Source organism: Rutidosis leptorrhynchoides, chromosome 10 (assembly GCF_046630445.1).
Source record: "Rutidosis leptorrhynchoides isolate AG116_Rl617_1_P2 chromosome 10, CSIRO_AGI_Rlap_v1, whole genome shotgun sequence".
Lineage (NCBI taxonomy): Eukaryota > Viridiplantae > Streptophyta > Magnoliopsida > Asterales > Asteraceae > Rutidosis > Rutidosis leptorrhynchoides.
In genome coordinates, this window is record NC_092342.1 from 21,302,540 (window position 1) to 21,326,913 (window position 24,374).

Consider the following 24,374-nt stretch of genomic DNA (forward strand, 5'->3'; position numbering starts at 1 on the left):
AAGGAAGTGCGGAGGAAAGTAAGAGAGAATGTTGATGTGACGGTCTGTCTTAAGAAAGAAAGATGTCATGGTTGAGAATGGTCTTACCTAGCGTACCATTTTCGATATTACCTCCGTATAAAGATTAAAATATATAAATAAATATAAGCCACATGTCTCACTAGCTTGATAAACAAAAGCTGAACTACACTCACTTGTGAAAGTTGATGAACTAGATTGATCTTATTTGTTTGAAAATTATGGTAACATCATACATAATACGTATAATTGAACATAAAAAAGCATATGCATCTTGAAACTTAAACAGTATATTATATATATTCATGCTTGCCCAAACATCACAAAACAATGGAAACAAATACTACATGATCATTTACATATGTACATACACTTTTTTGGGTGGTTTCATATCTTAATTAAAAATCCTAGAACATAAAAATATCTATAGACTTAAAAATAATTCATAATCATATTAACTCTCTATAACTTCATTACTTTTCATGATTCTAAGTCTTTTACAAGATGTAAGAAACATATCCCATGGTACATCTCCAACAAGCATCCAATCTCCATCTTTATCTTCATAAGTTGGTGCAAATTTAGACTTGTACCCTTCTTTCTCAGAGTACAACCCTATATTGCACTTAAACAATTCTTGTAAACCCTTCATTAGTTCTTTATAACTTGTGTAATGTTTTAAGTCTACTTTCCTTAAATATGGAGCACCATCCATGCTTACTTTCACGTATATCCCAGTTTCCGATTCGCTTTTCTTAGCTTGAAATATGTTTTTTCGGTACGATCTCACCGGTGGCCATCCCACAACTTGTGTCCTAAAAACCACAAAACGACATTTGCATAAGCAGTATATAATTAAGTTTATGCATGTGCATGTTATATATTTACGTGTTTATCAGTCTATTTCAAGTTTAGTAAAAAAACAGATAAACAAAACACGTTTTCTTTAGTAAACATACATCAGGCTTCAACCACTAGTCAATCTTGAAATGATCATAAGCGCTTAAAAAATAAAGGCGTTGATAAAATTTTGCAACAGAATATGTAAAAACTTACTTTGAGGGTGAAGGAGATCTTGATGAATCGTTTTCATCAGAGACGCTTGAATCGATTTCCGATGAGTTTCTTTTATTGTTATTTATGGAAGGAGTTGTTTTGATTTCAGGGTTGTCGTCTTCGATTGATCCGGGCAACCCTAACCGTAATTCGGTTGCTTCGAAGTTAATTAGATCCATGTGTACGTCTTGTAACAATTGAATGAATAACAAAAAGAAATCAAAAGGTTTCTTGAGTCTTGATTTTTTTTGCTAGTTTGTTTTGATAGAATTGAAGGAAAATTGGAAATTGATATGTGAGTTATTTTGTGATGGAAAATGAGTTTTATATAAAAAGAAGATTAGGTTTAGGACATGATTTAGGTGACTTATTCTCTTTGTTGATGAATTTCATAACAAGACACCTTTTATGTCTACTCGCATATTCGCTTCACGCGGTTACCTTTAATTAAGAGAAAAATAATAAGAATAAGAATAAGAATAAGAATAAGAATAAGAATAAGAATAAGAATAAGAATAAAATATATAACGATAACGATATGATGCTATTGAAGAAGGAAAAAAATAAATACAAGGGCAAAAGAATTTTCGTTTATTACATCTTTATTATGTTTAGTTTTTAAAAAGTGTAGGAAACGTTCTAAAAAAGTTAACTGTTTCTTGTCTTTATTATGATAAATACGGTAGATAATTGTTCAAACTGTAAGTTGAATTATTTCAATTTTTTAATAACACCTTAAAAGTACGAATTAATATGTTTATAATTATTACTTGTATTACTCTACTCATAGCCACATTGTACATTATATGATCAATCCTATATTAAAGAGTACTTAATTAAGAATCGAGTGCAATGATATTAATGAAAGGACCCGTTCATATACATTATAAACGATTCACAATAGTTGATTACATCGCGAGGTATTTGACCTCTATATGATACATTTTACAAACATTGCATTCGTTTTTAAGAGACAAACTTTCTTTACATCGAAAATTGACAGGCATGCATACCATTTCATAATATCTACTATCCAACTATAAATTGATTTAATAATAATCTTTGATGAACTCTATGATTCGAATGCAACGTTCTTCGAAATATGCTATGAAAGACTCCAAGTAATATCTTTAAAATGAGCAAATGCACAGCGGAAGATTTCTTTAACACCTGAGAATAAACATGCTTTAAAGTGTCAACCAAAAGGTTGGTGAGTTCATTAGTTTATCATAATCATTCATTTTCATCATTTTAATAGACCACAAGAATTTCATTTCTAGTTCTCATAAATATACGTCCCATGCATAGAGACAAAAATCATTCATATGGTGAACACCTGGTAACCGACATTAACAAGATGCATATAAGAATATCCCCTATCATTCCGGGAAATCCTTCGGACATGATAAAACAACATCGAAGTACTAAAGCATCCGGTACTTTGGATGGGGTTCGTTAGATCCAATAGATCTATCTTTAGGATTCGCGTCAATTAGTAGATCGGTTTACTAATTCTTAGGTTACCAAGCAAAAGGGGCATATTCGGCTTCGATCATTCACCCATATAATGTAGTTTCAATTACTTGTGTCTATTTCGTAAAACATTTATAAAAATGGCGCATGTATTCTCAGCCCAAAAATATAAAGGGTAAAAAGGCAAATGAAACTCACAGTATTGTATTTCGTAGTAAAAATACATATAACGTCATTGAACAAGTGCAAGGTTGGCCTCGGATTCACGAATATATATATATATATATATATATATATATATATATATATATATATATATATATATATATATATATATATATATATATATATATATATATATATATATATATATATATATATATATATATATATATGTTGGTCAAAATTTGTCTAACAATTTAGTTTAAGTCATAGTGTATCACAATCCTAATGCTCGAGACTAATATGCAAAGGTCAACAAAAGTCAATTTGACTCAAAATGATTTCTAGAATCTATACATGATTACTATATAGTTTAAATATCGTCATTTTTTATATTTTTAAATATTTTTAAAAAGATTTATTAGAGTAAATAATATAATTCATTTATTAATAAATAAAAATTTTATATTAAAATTTATATAATAAAATATACACTTATATATATTAAGTAATAAAATTTATAGAGTTCATCTAATATCATAAAGATAATATGATAGGTATTATTAAAGTAATTTTATTACACGTAGTAAAATATGTTTGTATCACATATTTATTTGATAAAATAATATCTATAATAATAGTAAGTAAAAGTTGTATTATTTTGTAATAATAATAATTATTATTCTATTACTAAAATATCAATATTTATAATTACTAAAATGACATTATGATAAAATGATAATTCTAATTATGATAACTTTAATATTTACGATACTTTTTAATATTATCTTTAAAATAATACTTCTATTAATAATGATATTTTATAATAACAATGACATTTCTATTAAAATAATAATTTTTGTTAAAATGATAGTTTTAATACTAATGATACTTTTATTAATAATAGTAATGATAAAAATAATAAGAACGATAATTTTATCTAAAACAATATCTTATAATATTTTAATTTCATTATGGTACACATACTCATTATTTCCTAATTGTTTCGTTTAATAGTTTTTAATCGACTTTTATATCGTGTTCATAATAATATTAATAATAGTAATCAAAATAATTAGGTGTTACTAATATTAGTTTTAATTACAATAATACTAATAATGATAATTACTATGACATTATTAACGATAATACTAATAATTATTTTAATGATAATATAATAATAATAATAACAATAACAATAACCATTTTTTTGAAAAATGATATATATTAATAATAATAATAAAAATAATAATAATAATAATAATAATACTAATTATAACTTTAACAATAATAACGATAGTAATAATAATAAAAATAACAATTTTTAATGATAAATCCTTTTATTGATAAAGACAAGATAAAACTAAAACGACGATAATAACGACGATAATAATAATCATTTTTTATAATAATACCAAATTTCAATTGACTATAACTTCAAATCCGTTCATCGAAACCATTCGATATCTAAATGAAAAGTTATTAATTTTTCGCTAGCTTTCCAACGACATGCATATCTTATACCTTATCTCAACCGCATATGTAACTAATTCAGGATTCAACATAACCTAACTAAAGGCAATATCATAAGTACAAGCATGCATAATCCTATATACTCGAGCACTAGTCAGGGATACACTATTAGTATGTAAAAATTAAATTATGAGCGCTTACGTATCAATATTGAGATTCAATATTGCAGGAAAGGTACATAGACGCAACGGAGATGATAAACACTAGTTTGACTCACGAGCAATACTCCCGAACCATACCCATAACCTCCATAGCTATAATCCATAATTTCCTTAGCTCTATCCCGTTCGAAAAACAATTTCGAAATCACTCGGACAGCACTCCGTCGTAATATTTTATGTATACTACTAATATCTTGAAATAATACGGAGTAAATATATATATGTAAATCAATTGAGAGAGTTTAGAGAAAAATATTTTCAAGTTTCTATGAAATAATGAAATCTATTGAATTCTATTTATAATAGACTTTTGAATTATTAAAGTAAATTATTAAAGTATGAATTATTAAAGTGAATTATTAAAGTATGAATTATTAAAGTGAATTATTAAAGTATGAATTATTAAAGTGAGTTATTAAAGTTAAAGTAAAGTAAAAATAAAGTAAAGGTAAAGTTTAAGTATAGTAAAAGTAGAAAACTATGTACGTATAATACGCTTATAAATATATATAATATTAATTTAAATCGTTATATATATTTAATAAAATAAAATATAAATATAGTTATCTTTATCATACTGGTTAAGTAATTAGTTGTCAAAAGTGGTTCTAGATATTTATAAAAGTTATATACGTTTTAATAATAAAGTTCTTTTTAAACTAAAAACGTTTTTGTACGTTTGAAACTGAATCAAATAAATATGATAATTTTGTTTTCCAAAACTAAATATATTTAAGAATCATTTTGTTTAAAGGTTAAAATAATGGAAATTGTTATATTATAAAACGTTTTAGAAAAGTAAAATCATATATATTCATAATAGGTTTCATGTTTTTAAATTACAGTCTGTTGGTGAAACATGGGATAAAGTTCAAAGGTTAAATAAACGTATGAAATCATCTTAATGAAAAATGTCGAGTTACTTAACTTGTCGATATCCAACATCTAAGTTATTTACACTCCACGTTCTTGCTTATAAATTACTTTACCATTTTCCGAATGTTGTAAAAAAAATAGATTTCTTAAATCACAGTGGACCTCATAACATAGTCCCGTAATCATATCACAATATATCTGATAAATCAATCATTTGATATTATCTTCTAATTCCATCAATAAACATATTGAAATAAATACGTTCGTGTAAAATATTATACGTTTAATACTTTATTAATATTCTCAAGTTATAATATATATACATATATATACATATCTATTTATATATAACGGTTCGTGAATCGTCGGAATTTGGTCGAGGTTATAATGAATGTATGAACACAATTTAAAATTCTTGAGATTTAACTTAACAAACTATGCTTATCGTGTCGGGATAATATAAAGATAAAGTTTAAATTTGGTTGGAAATTTCCGGGTTGTCACAATTAAGATGATGAATGAGATGTTTGATAATTATTTTGGGCCCTGATGATCCTCTTTCACTTTTCAATCAAGTGATCAACCACCCCGACCCGGTCTTGATTGTTAATTAGCATAATTCACCTTAACTCAATGTAAATATTCCTTGGGCAAAGTCACAAGTGAAAATTACAAAGGTCTAGACAAATGACAGAGAATCAACAACCTATAAATGAGAGGCCAAGCTCTTTATTTATAGTTTCCAAAATATTCGCGGTATGCGGATTGTCTATTCATCCGCGCTGATGTGATGACCCGGAAATTTCTGACCAAATTTAAACTTAATCTTTGTATGATTAACATTTTCGACACGATAAGCAAAGTCTGTAAAACTAAATCTCAAAATTTTTGAACTACTTTTATATATTTAAATACCCTTCGGTTATTTTCGACGATTCGAGAACAATTATATGTAAATAGATACATATATACTATAACATGAAAAGGTACCAATGTATTAATTGTTTGATACCGTACATTAAACTTATTGGTTTAAATATCTATTTGAATGTATATGATAAGTTGAAATATTTATTATTAAAATTTATTTATAAATAACTTCCAATGTGTATTTAAAAACTGATTTATGTATATTAAAAAGATATATACATATATATAATAAACGATAGTAACATTCGTTTATTGATTCAATTGATATTTAGATAAGTTAACTAAAGCGTTTAAGATGAACCAGTTAAACACTAATTTGTTACAATGTTTTCAAATTGCCACATTACTCAAAATGCTACAGTGTTTTCGAAAATCACTATTTGCTACAGTGAATTGCTACAGTAAAATTTGCCTTGCTACAGTAACTTTGCTACAGTAACTTTGCTACAGTAAAACGCTATTATAAAAATGTATTTTAACAAATAGCGAGATGATGATTTATAGAAGTAAATGACCAAAACACTCGAAAGTTTAAGATACACTTTGAGTGATATAATTAAGGGATAATTTAAGGCTATTGATAAGGCTAAAAAGGAACATATATTTCATAGCATTATCCCCCAAGAAAGACAGGATTTTAGTTGTAATTGTTCCATATTCAAGTAATATTCGTTTATATTTAATAAGTGCGAAGACAAAAGGCGAAAACGAAGAATTGAAGACGGAAAGGTCCAAAATGCTCAAATATACAAGATACAATTAAAAAGGTTCAAATTATTGATGAAGAACGTCTAAAAATGACAAGAGTACAAGTTGCGGAACGCAAAGTACACGATATAAAATAGTACGCAAGGACGTCTGAAAATCCGGAACCGGGACCCGAGTCAAGAAGAAACGCCCGACGCAACGGACCAAAAATATCTAGTCTACTATGCACAAGAATAAAATATAATATATAAATAATTATATTAATTATTTATATATTTATATTTATTTTATATTATGTCGACAAGCTAGGAGCCAAAACAATGTGAGCTGTCCCTGGTCCTCATGCGAGTCGCATGGCCAGAAGGCCATTTCCATGCGAGTCGCATGACTCCAGATTTCAGGCCACATCTATAAATTTCAGTGTTTTCGCTCGATTTAAATCACACACATACACAAATATATATATACTCCGTAATATTATTTATTTATTATTATTATTATTATTATTATTAATAAGATTATTATTAATCTTATTATTTTTTATTATTATTAGTGTTATTATTTTTGCGATACAAAAATAATAATGTACAAAAAATATTACGACGGAGTGCTGTCAAAGTAATTTTCAAAATGAGTTTTCGAGCAAGCTAGAGCTAAGGAAATTATGGGTTATTGCCAAGGAGGTTATGGGTAATGTTCGGGGGTATTTTTTTTTTGTGAATCAAACCTCGTGTTTATCATCTCCGATGCGTCTACGTGCTTTCCTACAATATTGTATATCAATATTTAACTGTGAGTTTCATAAGATCCCTTTTACTCTCTACATTTTTGGGCTGAGAATACATGCAAATGTTTTATTAACCGATATACAATATTTATATGTGTGAGTTTCATATGATCCCTTTTACTCAATATATTTTTGGGCTGAGAATACATGCGACTGTTTATAAATACTGAAAATACCAGATTTATATGCGTGAGTTTCATATGATCCCTTTTACTCTCTATATTTTTGGGCTGAGAATACATGCAAATGCTTTATTAACCGATATACAATATTTATATGCGTGAGTTTCATTTGCTCCCTTTTTAATTGCTTTTGCAATATATATTTTTGGGATGAGAATACATGCACTTTATTTTAAACACAATGGATACAAGTACATACTAAATTCTACACTGAGTTTGAACCGAAAATTCCTTAGCTTTGGTAACTAGTAACTGCCAGTTATAAGAACTGGTGGGCGCGAGTAGTAGTATATGGATCCATAGGGCTTGATATCCCCGTCCGAGCTAGAGCGCTAGCCTTTTAACGGACGTATGCTATTTGAGAAGCGTACACGTTGGTTTGCGTGTATTATTAAGATGATTATACAAAGGGTACAAATAATATAAGCATTAAAGTTTAGTTACCAGGGTGCTCAATTTTGTAGAACCGATTGATAAACGTTTCGGATGAAACAACTGAAATCTTGTGATCCACCTTTTATGTAAAACCTATTGATAACGTTTTAAATAAAACAACTGAACTTTTGTAATCCGCATTGATATACGGATTATGTGTAATATTAAAACTATGAACTCACCAACCTTTGTGTTGACACTTGAAGCATGTTTATTCTCAGGATTCTAGAAGTCTTCCGCTGTTTGCTTATACGTGATACAAGATATGTGCTTGGAGTCATACATGCTATATACAAGAAACTTGCACTCACCAAACCATTACCATGTATCTTATTTTGACTGTATTGTCAACAGATGTATTATTGTAAACCATTAAATGGTGATTGTCTATACGTAGAAATCATCAGATGTTAAAAACCTGGAATTTATATATTCATTTATGAAATACCTTTTCAAACGAATACAATGTTACAAAATGTATCACATAGAGGTCAAATACCTCGCAATGAAATCAATGAATGACGTGTTCGTCCATATGGATTTGGAGCGATCGTCACAGCTGACTTAGCGAAAATAGCCGCAGTCTTTTATTAACGCGCCATATTACCACTATATTAACTTTCAGCGGATATGGAAAGTCCTTTAAATGTACTTCGCGTAACTTCTGTTTTTAGCCCTTACTAATTAAAATACACATATACAATGCTATGTATATGATCATTATACATTATATAATATTATATTATATTATATTATATTATACATTATATTATACACATACATTATTTGTGGCTAAAATTCTTGTAGTTTGACTGATTAAAACGACAACTCTCCTTCTTTTGTCATTTTGTAGTCACTACAATAACTTATTTTGTTTTATCTTTCAGTGACTAATAAAACGACAACTCCCATCCTTTATCATTTTGTAGTCATTATAATAACTTATTTTATTTTATCTTTTGACAAAATAAAATCTCGTTCAGGCACACACTAATCGTTTAGCTCTTTTCAATTATAAATATTTATTACATTTTCATTGTTATTGCTATTAATTGTTACTATTAAGACAATAATAGTTATTATTATTATATGTATCAATCGCCGACGTCATTTAATTCGTATGTATTCTTTTAATTGGATATCCGAGAGAAACAAAATACTAGTTGGAAAGATTGGCTAGCTAAGTCACTGTAATGTGTTTTGGTTGCTCCCCTCCCTAGTTTCTAACTAGCAAGGTTGTAGCTTTTTAATTTTCATTTTTTATGTACAATTTGTCTCAACTTTATTTATATAAGCTTTTAACGAGTCTATATGAGGGTTTATATCAATTGTCGATGTGCGGTTTGTATTTATAAAGATAAGGAGTTCAATCATTTCTGCAACATCGTGCGAGCTATATGTGCAACTCGTTATTTCTATAGTTATCGTAATTACAATATATTTTAAGTTATTTTAGTATATTGTAAAGATAAATAAATCGACTAACTACACGCTTGCTCACGTTTTATAAATCTATCGCATGGTAAAACTAGCAGCAAGTCTTCTCTTACCTTTTCTAATGCCTTAAGCAATGATATTATAAGTAACTCCCAGTGTGACGATCGCTCCAAATCCATATGAAAGAACACGTCATTCATCGATTTCATTGCGAGGTATTTGACCTCTATATGATACGTTTTGTAAACATTGCATTCTTTTGAAAAGGCACACCATAAATGAATATTTAAATCAAAGGTTTTCGACATCTGATGATTTCTATATATAGACAATCACCATAAATAATAGTTTACAATAGTACTTCCGTTGACAATGCAGTCAAAATAAGATACATAGTGATGATTTGGTGAATGCAACGTTTCCTTGAAAAAATATGTCATGTAAGACTCCACGCACATAGCTTGTGTAACATATAATCAAACAGCGGAAGACTTCTAGGGAACCTGAGAATAAACATGCTAACAAGTGTCAACACAAAGGTTGGTGAGTTCATAGTTTTAATGTTTCGTATAATCTGTATATAAAGGTGGATCACAAGATTTCAGTTGTTTCATCCAGAAACGTTTATCAAAATATTCTACGAAATTGAGCACCCTGGTAACTAAACTTTAACGTATATATAATTTGTACCCTTTGTATAATCATCTTAATAATACACGCAAACCAACGTGTACGCTTCTCAAATAGCATACATCCGTTAAAAGGCTAGTGCTCTAGCTCGGACGGGGATATCAAGCCCTATGGATCCATATACAACTACTCGCGCCCACCAGTTCTTATAACCAGCAGTTACTAGTTACCAAAGCTAAGGGATTTTCGGTTCAAACTCAGTGTAGAATTAAGTATGTACTTGTATCCATTGCGTTTAAAATAAAGTGCATGTATTCTCAGCCCAAAAATATATATTGCAAAAGCAATTAAAAAGGGAGCAAATGAAACTCACCTTAGCAGCATATAAAGTCGTTCACCAAAATGTAATCGAAACTCGGATTACCAAATAATCGTAGATCTCAACCTAAAGAACATATGTTGGTCAATAAACGTCTATCAAGCTAGGTCAGGTCATAGTGTATCACAATCCTAATGCTCGAGATCGATATAAAAAGTTATCCAATGTCGTTTCAAAAAGTCAATTTTGACAGTTGTTTAACAAAACGAGACGTACCTTATATAAGGATTCATTTACTCAGTTGGTAATATTCAAAAATTCAAATTATCAATCTCGTAAACGAGTTGTTTAAATCTTAATTGTAGATTCAAAAGCAATTTCAATTAACGTCAATCATAATTTAGTTGATCATATCTTTTAATCCGTTCATCGAAATTATTCGATATCTAAATAAAAAGTTATTGATTTTTCGCCAGCTTTCCAAAAACATGTATATCATATACTTTTTACCAGTAATATATGTATTTAATTCGTGATTCATTATAACTGTTTAACGAAGAAATTTAGCATACAAGCATATATAAATATATATATACTCGAGCACTAGACATAGATACACAATTAATATATAAAAGATAAAATATGAGTGCTTACGTATAAATATTGAGATTCAATATTGTAGGAAAGTACGTAGACGTAACAGAGATGATAAACACTAGATTTGATTCACAAATATACCCCCGAACATTACCCATAACCTCCTTGGCAATAACCCATAATTTCCTTAGCTCTATCCCGCTCAAAAACCCATTTTGAAGGTGACACACTCATAACCTCGTCGTAGTATTTTAGGTATATATACTACTAATAATATTATTATAATAAGATTAATAATAATAATATTAATCTTAATAATAATAATAATAATAATAATAATAATAATAATAATAATAATAATAATAATAATAATAATAATTCGGAGGAATGAACCGAGCTTTTATAGTATGTGGCCTGCTACAGTACCTCATGCGATCGCATGAGTTTTCAGTGTTTTTGCCATGCGATCGCATGGCCGCCTTATCCGTTTTTGTTTGCTAGTTCGTCGACATCAAATAGTGTTTTACTGTATCAAATAGTGTTTTTTTACTGTAGCAAATAGTGTTTAATGTAGCATATAGTGTTTACTGTAGCAAATCACTGTAGCAAAATACGGTTTCACTGTAGTAAATAGTTTTTACTGTAGGAAAAGTGTTTTACTGTAGCAAAGTCATTTTACTGTAGCAAATAGTGTTTTACTGTAGGAAAGTCATTTTTACTTGTACATATATATATATATATATATATATATATATATATATATATATATATATATATATATATATATATATATATATATATATATATATACATATATACATACATACATATAATTGTTCATGAATCGTCGAGAACAACCGAAAGGTATTTGAATATATGAAAGTAGTTCAAAAATTTTGAGATTTAACTTCATAGACTTTGCTTATCGTGTCGGAAACGTTAAATCATTTAAAGATAAAGTTTAAATTTGGTCAAAAATTTCCGGGTTGTCACACCCAGTAGGTCATTTTATCGCTCCGCAAAGCTCATGACCCAACAAAAAAAATAAAGAAATCCTTTGGATAGGCGGATGTGAATTGGAATCTAGCAACAAAGGAATTTCCTTCTAGTTGTAGTCTCAAATACATATTCAATGAGTCTGTGAAAAATCTCCCATATGAGATATATAAGTTCTTTAACCCAGGACAAAGAGGAACAATTCAAAGGACGATCTTCTATGAACTATCTCTCGATTGTGATGCAAACCTCAATCATTATAATGAAGTGATTAATCATGTTTCATGCCTCAAGATGGTCGATTATAGATAATACTCAAACCATCAATGTAATATTTGCTACCATCGTCGCGAATTGGGTTTTCTTCTAACGCGTGTGTAGGTGACAAATGAGAGCATTCGATGTCGATATCGCCGTTAAACAAAAATCAATGTAATATTTGCTAATGTAGTGTAAATCACATCATCACAATCATATATAAAATCTAGCAATCAATATGCAATGGGTGATGATAATGCCGTTGTCATTTTTGGTATATCTATTATCAATGTTCATTATTTATTTATATAATACAACTTAATAATGCATGTTATTGGTATAACTATTGAAAATAATGATGAAAATAAATTAGTTAACAACTCACATAAATATAATATCAAACACTCTTTAAAACCACTTTTTTCTACGTGAAAATGAAATTGAGAGATGATTTGATGCAGGTGAAGCGTTTGGCGTAGATAGATACGGATAAGTGAAAGGCAATCTATAAGAAGGTCTGGAGATTGTTTCACGTTTTCTGGTTAGACCCACTTCATTTTCCTAAATATGGTACAATTACGGAGTATTTAAATAATTGATTTAACAACAACAACAACAACAAAACTCAATCCCACAAGTGTGGGGTATGGGAGAGGTGAGACGTAGACAATTCTTCCTCTATCCTAGAATAAAGATAAATCATTTTTCTACCCTGAGTGAAACACTTCCAAGAGTAGAAAATAATTGATTTAAGATGTTTGGATAAATATTTTTGTAGCTGATGATGCGTTTTCATATTTCTTACCCTTTAACTTTTACAGATCTAAACCGTAGCTTTTAAAAACTCAAATAGTTTGTGTGTCCACAATTTTTAGTTCGTTATATAAGTATTATTTATTGGTCGAAGGTCCACTCGAAAGCAATCTCTCTATCGGTCGAATAGAGAGATGGATGACTTTCTCTACTTTTGATAGTGTTTTCACTCTGTATGGATTTAACGCCTAGAATCGAGTAAAATATTTTTTTTTTTTTTTTTTTTTGAAAAACAAAGTTTCTGGCCGGACAAGGCATATGCCGCGGCGCGGCTTGCCCTGTCGCGGCGCGACACAAAGCAGAAATCTTTACACTTCTTAACCTTGTTTCTGTTTCCAACATTAGTTAAATGTCGCGGCGCGGAGCCTCTGGCCGCGGCGCGACATAACACTATTCCGGGCCCTGATCTGCAACATTTTACTTAGACCAAATTTTTCCCATTTTAACATTTCATCAAAACATTCCGACAACAAAATACATAAACAAGCTAACTTCTAAGACTAACACTCATCATTTAAAAACACGATTATTACTTGGTCGCGCACGACCCGTTTCCCAATATAAACGTGCCTTTTTCGACCCAAAATACCGACTTTAGCACTTAGTTTCAAAACATAAATTACACATCTTTTGTCATAATACACATTTGACTCTTGGCGTTCATAAGCGGTTATCGTGAAGCTAGATTCAATTAAGAGACTTGCATACCACTTGATAAATGCCGATTGTTCTCCTACCACCTTGTTGTCCCAAATCTTCGCAACATAAGAACCTAGCAAACATTAACAACATAGCGGGGTAAGCAAAACGCTTAGTGAGTTAATGGTAAGTGCGTATCTTAAATTTAAAACATAAACATATGCGTAAACACAACCATAATCTTCCAACCCGAAGGTTGATTTCGTAATTCGAACTCCATCCACTTGCCTCCTAGTCATAGCCAATTTTGATACATAACATATACATTTTTCAATCTTAAAACATCATCCTATGTGTAAATTCAAACTAACACGTTATATGGACATCGCCCAAGCTTACTCTTACTATGGATAGAAATCCAAATCTTCTCTTAACATGGACCTCGTCCAAGCTTACACATAACATGGATATGAATCCAAGCTCATTACATAATATAGACATAGACACAAAGTCTAAGCTTTACATCTTAACATAGACACAAAGTCTAAGCTTTATACCTTACATAGACACAAAGTCTAAGCTTTATACCTTAACATAGACACAAAGTCTAAGCTTTACACATTAACATAGACGTGAAGTCTAAGCTTTTAACTAGTGAAATTAATCGCCACCCTCTTGCACGGATGCAATCCGGGAGCATTAAGTCACCCTTGTTACCGTATATCGTATTCAAAAACCACCATAAGTACTCCTGCGTAGTTAAACTCAAAGCATAGAATAATTTATAAAAATTGCTAATACATAACTTATGATCATGGATTCTATGATCACCCTTGACCCGCCCATATTACCCCATATAACTCACCTTGATTAAATGAAGTTCCTTGGTCACTTGAAGCTCCTTTGCCTTGATTAACACCTATACATGAGCTAATCTCATCAATATCATAACTTAACAAAATTACAACTTAAAAGCTCTCAACACTTTTACACCCTTACACATTGACTTAATCTCCTTTTTACTTTAATAATCACATGAACACTTACATGTATAACAATCAACTTATCTTTTCCAATATAAACACATTATCATGCCAACATCATCACTTTAATCACACAATTCTCTAGTTCATCTCTTATAATCATAATTTGCATTTCTTTTAAATATTCCATTAAACATCAAATGTGCATAAACCCATTTCTATTGCTAGCAACCCTAAATCATCAATTATCCAAATTTCATTACTTATAACAATAACAATAATTCACATACAAACTTTCTCCTTCTCAATTTATAACTTAAATCACACAAACATTTCATTGAGGCATTTCATCAAACACTTGATGTGCATGACTAGATTTTAAGCTAAAACATCACCAATTTCACTATATTCATACCATATACTCAAAATGCAAGTTCATTCATGAACTTACTTCCAAAATCATAAACAAATTCATTTTCAATCATACTAGTGTGCACAATTCTATCAAACCTCAACCTTTAAGCACAAAATTCATCACAAACATTCAAAAATAGCAACACTTGAACATAAAACTCATACCTTGTCTTTAAGAGTTCAAGAACCCTAATTTGTGCACTAAGAAGAGAGATTAGAAGGATTAAGACTTGCTAGAGTGCTTGGAATGCCTTAGATTCCACCAATTTAAGCTTGCATGAACTCAATTTCTCCAATTGAAACTTCTCCTTCTTCTCCTTGAAAATGTCGACATATACATACAACCACACTCTCTGCTATTTTTTAACAACTGATAAAATGAATTATCAGTATTTGATTTTTCTTTTATTAACACAACTTTACTCAAATTGCATTTTCTACCCTCCCCACCAAAACCATATTAAGGGAGGTCCTCAAATTAACTTTGCATCACTAGTCCTCTTTTCAACTTAACCAACAAACCTTAACTATTGTCCATTTATATACATTAAATCATACCATCCATTTATTTAATAGTTATTTCACATAAGATAACACCAAAACATACTAAATCATTAATAAATTCTCATGAAATATTATCTTAAAATTTTGGGATGTTACAACTCTCCCCCCGTTGGATTGTTCGTGTCCTCACGAACATCCTTTTATATCTCTTAGTGAATTCAGAAACCTTATCCATTACACTTGAACCTTCACTAGTCCTTGCACATACTTCATAACTCGTCGGAACCAATTTCCTCCCTCTCTATTGATTAAGTTTCAAACAATCAAGAGTCTCCCTGAATCTATTTAGGCTCTTCATCTAATTAGTTAGCCAAAGTACTTAACTTTTTCTATATCTCCTTTTAACGTTGGTAACTTCTTGTAAAATTTGTGCACTTTTCTCAATAAATCACATACTAGGTGTTCTTTAGGCACACATTCGTTAATCTCTGTCACTCTATCCCTTAATTTTCACACCTTGAGTACTCTTTCTTCAGGTACCTTTCATTAGATATTTCAATTTATCCGTGTTCTATCTCCTTTCCTGTATTATTAGGCCTCTATATCAAAATCTTTACTAATAAAAATCCTTACAACCGAGAACTAGTCCTTAATATCAAACAAATCATTAATTCTTTTCTAGAAAATTTCTCATTTTACCGTAATGTTGCATCTTAATTCTCTTCTTTCAAGGTATTAATACATGTTATTCTTCTAAATTCCTCGCTAGCTTCTCTCAATTTTTACCAATTTACATAGATTATTCGCATCGTCAACTCAAATCGTTTTTAGTATTGAACAAATAAAAGACTTATCCCTTTTATGCTCACCATTATTCCATGTCGTAAGCTTTCCGTACACTTGCTCAGTACGTTTCATAAGTACACGTCTCTTCTTAATCAAATTACATCCTTCACCAATTTTACACTTGTAACAACTCATCTTTCAAGTCTCTTCATAAAATCACACATTATACGACTCTTTTGCTTAAATATAAAAATCTCCTAGAATCTCTTAATCTCTATTCGCGAACCTATACTAATGTCCGCATTAACTTCCGACATAACACTTTCATATAAACTTGCATTCCTTCGAATCGTCCATAGGTTCTTTCTTCGTAAAATTTTTCTACTAAAGTCTAGAGAGTTACCATTATTTCAACCTTCGTCTAACTCAAATAAAGTCAATGTTCATATTATTACCATGACCAATCTTCCATTCTGATGACTCCCTTCATTCATGTATCTTCACTTAACCTCTTTTCCTCTTAACCATGTTAACTAGAATCGAGGGATCCGACATACCTCATGTATATCCCAATAAATTCTTTTGTTTATAAAATTCATTTAATTATTTGAACATGCCTTCAATATCATCTAACCATGCTTTTAGATCAAATGTACGCTATTTTCATTTTCATCATCAGTCCCTACATCATATTTTCCGGTTAATGAATGGCCGAACTTATTACTTTTTCAATACACAACCAGAACGTGTCATAAGACTCATAGCCACTACGCGTTTGTAGCCCTAAATACATATCTCTTCATCTAGAGCTCATTTCAATGCCTATTCTCCTGAATTCTCTTCAAATTAATCTCTTGCGACTTTTCAAAGACGCCTCCTTCCATTTTCGTAACTCTCGCCTCCCATATCTCTTTCATTTCTCTACTCAATTTCATCATCAAGTATCGAAAACGCACATTCGCATATACACTTAGTCTTTATTTTAAAACATCGCACATCATGCACATCTTCCTACTTACTTGCAACCAATTTTTAGGTATCATGATAATTGGATTGCTCATACTCATGTAAAATTTTATTCCCCATGCTTAATTAATTCTCTTAACTGTCTACTAATTCTTACATCACATTACTATCATTCCATGTACCGAATCTCTTCTTTTTCGAAATAAGTAAACCATTCGTTTTCAAGCTTCTTACATTCTATCTTGTTCTTCTTGCATTTGAGTAGTCTTAACGCTATGAACTTCCAAGTATTTACAAGACTTTACAAACGGTTCAATCCTATCTATCTCATTTTCCTCTTCTTTCAGGACCAAAGATGATCTCTTTACTCGAAGGTTCATTTCTACACATTTCCTTGTAACACATTAACCCCACTCCACGGGAACGAGATAATCATTTACTTGCTATAGTCACAACTACATGGTTTCATTGCCTCTCCAATTAATGGTCAAAGCCTATACGCGTTCCTGTAGGAAGTCACACAAAACATGCGTAGGTGTAAAGGAAGGTACCTACCACACATCGCGTGACTCCTTTATCCTTCTTTTATTCTAGATCGGGTTAGGGTCATTGAGTTCATATTCTTCTCATACTTTAGTATCACTTGGACCACTTTCACGCTTTTCTCGTTTTCCATGGCATCGTCTTTAGTCATCACAACTTAAGGGTACATTCATTTTACCTTTGACAACTACTTACGTAACCGTTTCTATTCATGGGTTTGTTCATCTCAAATTTGCAACTTACTTCATCCCATATAGAACTCATAGTTATAAAAACCCAAGGACACTCTTAGCGTTAGCATAATCGTAACCAAAACGTAACTTGTCAACCCGTAGGTCTCTTTCTTGTATAGATTTCCGGTCATAACCCACTATAGTCACGACTTACTAGGGATGACCCAAGATTGTGCCTAAGCTAGACACGATTCCTTATCAATAAAGTCTAAACTCATCGAGGTCAGCATGGACGTAAGTTCAATCCTACTGAAAATACCATGGACGCAAGTCCAAGCTCATTAACTTTACCATGGATCCAAGCTTACCATTATCAACATGGACACTAGCCCAAGCTCATCATCTTTGACATGGACACAAGTCATCATCATTAACATGGACACAAGTCCAAGCTCATCATCATTAACATGGACACAAGTCCAAGCTCATCATCATTAACATGGACACAAGTCCAAGCTCATCATCATTAACATGGACACAAGTCCAAGCTCATCATCATTAACATGGATCCAAGCTTCATTACCTAGTGGGTTTGATCATCACCCTCTTGCACGGATGCAATCCGGGTGTACCAAACCACTCTCGTACATCACATCATAAATGCGTGGTTCTCTCAAAATTCAAACAAACTCATATTCCTTCTTACCATCCCCTTCTTCTAAGTCCTAGCATCCTACACAATCTTAAAGAACATGGCATAATACTTTAAACATTATTTATCATGCAAGTCACAAACCGCTTATTTAAAACTTAGTGTTGGTTTAAGCCTAGATAACCCTACGGTGGATTATCTAAGTCTCTTAAACCATAGCTCTGATACCAACTTTTAACGCCTAGAATCGAGTAAAATATTTTTTTTTTTTTTTTTTTTTTGAAAAACAAAGTTTCTGGCCGGACAAGGCATATGCCGCGGCGCGGCTTGCCCTGTCGCGGCGCGACACAAAGCAGAAATCTTTACACTTCTTAACCTTGTTTCTGTTTCCAACATTAGTTAAATGTCGCGGCGCGGAGCCTCTGGCCGCGGCGCGACATAACACTATTCCGGGCCCTGATCTGCAACATTTTACTTAGACCAAATTTTTCCCATTTTAACATTTCATCAAAACATTCCGACAACAAAATACATAAACAAGCTAACTTCTAAGACTAACACTCATCATTTAAAAACACGATTATTACTTGGTCGCGCACGACCCGTTTCCCAATATAAACGTGCCTTTTTCGACCCAAAATACCGACTTTAGCACTTAGTTTCAAAACATAAATTACACATCTTTTGTCATAATACACATTTGACTCTTGGCGTTCATAAGCGGTTATCGTGAAGCTAGATTCAATTAAGAGACTTGCATACCACTTGATAAATGCCGATTGTTCTCCTACCACCTTGTTGTCCCAAATCTTCGCAACATAAGAACCTAGCAAACATTAACAACATAGCGGGGTAAGCAAAACGCTTAGTGAGTTAATGGTAAGTGCGTATCTTAAATTTAAAACATAAACATATGCGTAAACACAACCATAATCTTCCAACCCGAAGGTTGATTTCGTAATTCGAACTCCATCCACTTGCCTCCTAGTCATAGCCAATTTTGATACATAACATATACATTTTTCAATCTTAAAACATCATCCTATGTGTAAATTCAAACTAACACGTTATATGGACATCGCCCAAGCTTACTCTTACTATGGATAGAAATCCAAATCTTCTCTTAACATGGACCTCGTCCAAGCTTACACATAACATGGATATGAATCCAAGCTCATTACATAATATAGACATAGACACAAAGTCTAAGCTTTACATCTTAACATAGACACAAAGTCTAAGCTTTATACCTTACATAGACACAAAGTCTAAGCTTTATACCTTAACATAGACACAAAGTCTAAGCTTTACACATTAACATAGACGTGAAGTCTAAGCTTTTAACTAGTGAAATTAATCGCCACCCTCTTGCACGGATGCAATCCGGGAGCATTAAGTCACCCTTGTTACCGTATATCGTATTCAAAAACCACCATAAGTACTCCTGCGTAGTTAAACTCAAAGCATAGAATAATTTATAAAAATTGCTAATACATAACTTATGATAATGGATTCTATGATCACCCTTGACCCGCCCATATTACCCCATATAACTCACCTTGATTAAATGAAGTTCCTTGGTCACTTGAAGCTCCTTTGCCTTGATTAACACCTATACATGAGCTAATCTCATCAATATCATAACTTAACAAAATTACAACTTAAAAGCTCTCAACACTTTTACACCCTTACACATTGACTTAATCTCCTTTTTACTTCAATAATCACATGAACACTTACATGTATAACAATCAACTTATCTTTTCCAATATAAACACATTATCATGCCAACATCATCACTTTAATCACACAATTCTCTAGTTCATCTCTTATAATCATAATTTGCATTTCTTTTAAATATTCCATTAAACATCAAATGTGCATAAACCCATTTCTATTGCTAGCAACCCTAAATCATCAATTATCCAAATTTCATTACTTATAACAATAACAATAATTCACATACAAACTTTCTCCTTCTCAATTTATAACTTAAATCACACAAACATTTCATTGAGGCATTTCATCAAACACTTGATGTGCATGACTAGATTTTAAGCTAAAACATCACCAATTTCACTATATTCATACCATATACTCAAAATGCAAGTTCATTCATGAACTTACTTCCAAAATCATAAACAAATTCATTTTCAATCATACTAGTGTGCACAATTCTATCAAACCTCAACCTTTAAGCACAAAATTCATCACAAACATTCAAAAATAGCAACACTTGAACATAAAACTCATACCTTGTCTTTAAGAGTTCAAGAACCCTAATTTGTGCACTAAGAAGAGAGATTAGAAGGATTAAGACTTGCTAGAGTGCTTGGAATGCCTTAGATTCCACCAATTTAAGCTTGCATGAACTCAATTTCTCCAATTGAAACTTCTCCTTCTTCTCCTTGAAAATGTCGACATATACATACAACCACACTCTCTGCTATTTTTTAACAACTGATAAAATGAATTATCAGTATTTGATTTTTCTTTTATTAACACAACTTTGCTCAAATTGCATTTTCTACCCTCCCCACCAAAACCATATTAAGGGAGGTCCTCAAATTAACTTTGCATCACTAGTCCTCTTTTCAACTTAACCAACAAACCTTAACTATTGTCCATTTATATACATTAAATCATACCATCCATTTATTTAATAGTTATTTCACATAAGATAACACCAAAACATACTAAATCATTAATAAATTCTCATGAAATATTATCTTAAAATTTTGGGATGTTACAATGGAGAAATGAATTGTCTTTATTCTCGGATAGAGGAAAGATTATTTACATTTCACATCCCCATACACCACTTATGTGGTATTAGGTTTTGTTGTTGTTGTGTCTTTTAACTGTGCTTTTTTAGTTTTTTAATGTACTCGTAATATTATTTTAATAATACTTAAATAGTTAAATGTACTTAACATTAATTAAAATGACAAAAAAAAGTTTTAGAGATGATAGTGAAAGTTATGTAGGGTTCAGTGAAAGGTTAATGTACGGTTAGTAATCGTTAATTATGATGATGTAATGCTGATTTGTTTGAGAGATGATCAGTAAAATCAATAAAAAAAAATGGTAGTCTAAATAGGAGATATGCATCGTTAAACCAAAATAATTAACAATTACTTGTGTAATTTGTTCTCGGGTTCGCGATGTTCTTGAGTTTTTGAATTGACGATGGTTCCTGATTTTCTTCGAAGGTCTGATTAGCACCCACTTTTGTTTCGTTCTTTTTTGTCGTCGTGTATTTGATTAGTTGTTTGTGTTTTTTGTTCGGTCATGCTTGTTCATGAGTTGTGAGTTCACTATTAGTTTGTTTATTTAGTTGAGCTCGAACTTTTTTTTTTGTTTCTCGTTTCTACTTGAGGCTTAATTTCTATTATAAGTATTATCAAGTGGAGTAAATATTTATTTGAATCTTTAATTTTGTTTCACATCTTACAATCTCATGTGATTGGATCTTATAATCACATGTGATTGTCTCACATTTTTAATATTAGCCATTGATTATATTGATCTAAAAGCTGTGATTTATCCTCTAATTTTCAAGTAAAATTAAGGATGCAAATAAATATTAATATAAAAGTTTTATAGTTTTTCTATAAAAAACAAAAATTCACGGAATGTATATAAGTAGTTTGTAGGCCACGCGCTTAAAGAGAGCGAATGTGAAAGGAGACAAGTGGTTCGATAATACAGCGAGAGATGTTGGTTAATTACCGGGCAGGTTGGGGTCAGCCACGAATCAAACCGGGAACAAACACAAGACAACCATTGTGTAAACCCGTGGTCCAATAAATCAACGGCTATGATCTGTTTTTAGCTTCGCTTTTGAGAAACTAAATTAAAGGCGTTGGATCACGGGCCCATTGAGTGGGAAGAATAGCATGTGATGTAGGCCCCCGTTTGTCAAAAAAGATGTTGACATTGCCCATGTGTGGACTTTGATTGATGCTACCCCACCAAAATGAAATATACATATCTTTATAATTTTATAATAAATAAATTGTTTATTTATATAAACAAATTATTTTTTAAAACTGTCATTGAAATCACTAATTGGGATTAAAAATTATTCACCCGAACATTTTTTACATATTAGTAATTGAATAGTTAATTAACGTTTTAATGACACGTGTTAAGGACAACTAATGAAACATATTTTTTCAAAAATAATTTAAATTATAATTAATAATCATTTATAATTGGATATTTTTTTTAAGACAAGTATTTGAAAGCAGTGAATGGGGAATAATGAACTCACTCGATCATTTTTTACGCATAAGCGTTTTTTCAGGCGGAAATTCTTACCGTATTACAAGGATCCGATCCTTAAACCGTTATGAAGGCAGACGGAGTGGGAGGAAATCCCGAAATACCAGGTCGTTTAATTTTTTATTTTGTTGAGAAGTTCAATGATTGGCTTGTTATTATGCGAGTAAATTACAGTTACCCTGGGGGGTAATAAAGATAGTACTCCGTACCATTGGTAGTAACAAGTCATATTGATATGGCCCACTATTTTGTATGAGAAAACTATTTGGGACTACCAAACATGAAGCCCATTAAAGATTATATCTTTGAACCACATACACTCATATAGTGGACCTACTACTAAATGTAAGAAGCACACAAATACACGAGTCACGAACGTGGTTGCATACTGTGAATCACTAAATTATACATTTTAGATCAAATATAAATATTTCTCATTTAAATATTAAACGTCAATTTTACCTTTTACATTATGCATAAACTTTTACCAAAAAAAAAAATAAAAAAAATATGCAAATAATGATAAAATGATAAAGTTAAATATTTTTAGAAGTTGACACTGATTTTGGTACAAACTAAAATAGAAATATATGTTGCTTTAATCAGTTGAGCTACGTAAAGGATGCATTGATTTTCAAAGTATGAGTTTATCAAGTATTTATTTTAAATAATTCAAAATTATGACCATTTCATAAAATGTTGAGTTTATGTTGACGAATTTTTGAGGATAGAATCTATATCATGGTGAGGTGCCATTTCATCTTTAAAGAAGGTAGTTGGACACACACATGCAAGAAATTAAATGCTTGAAAATGAAATGTAGGCCATCGACCATACGTGGGCTGGGCCATATACTTGGACTTTTTTTGTTATGTGAATTGGGTCACATTAGAATCATTTTCTTTTATTATGTCTCTTATACTTCACCTTTATTTTATTATGATTGCAAAATTTCAATATAGGTTATAAATTTTCAAATCGTATATCTATATAAACAAAAAGTTATCGTATTGGATTGACTATTAAAATACTTATGTTACATTTTTTTTTATTTTT

The 24,374-nt window shown here is 30.8% G+C and overlaps 1 protein-coding gene across 1 annotated transcript; it reads right to left on the reverse strand.

Annotated features, from left to right (window-relative positions):
- Positions 1–299: 299 nt before the first annotated feature.
- Positions 300–1,457, reverse strand: LOC139871760 (auxin-induced protein 22D-like). The gene is made up of 2 exons (XM_071859494.1): positions 1,075–1,457; positions 300–833 (listed from the first exon to the last, which is right to left on the reverse strand). Exons 1-2 carry the CDS (start codon positions 1,251–1,253, stop codon positions 473–475), a joined length of 540 nt encoding a protein of 179 aa, XP_071715595.1. The 5' UTR covers positions 1,254–1,457; the 3' UTR covers positions 300–472.
- Between the last annotated feature and the right edge of the window lie 22,917 nt (positions 1,458–24,374).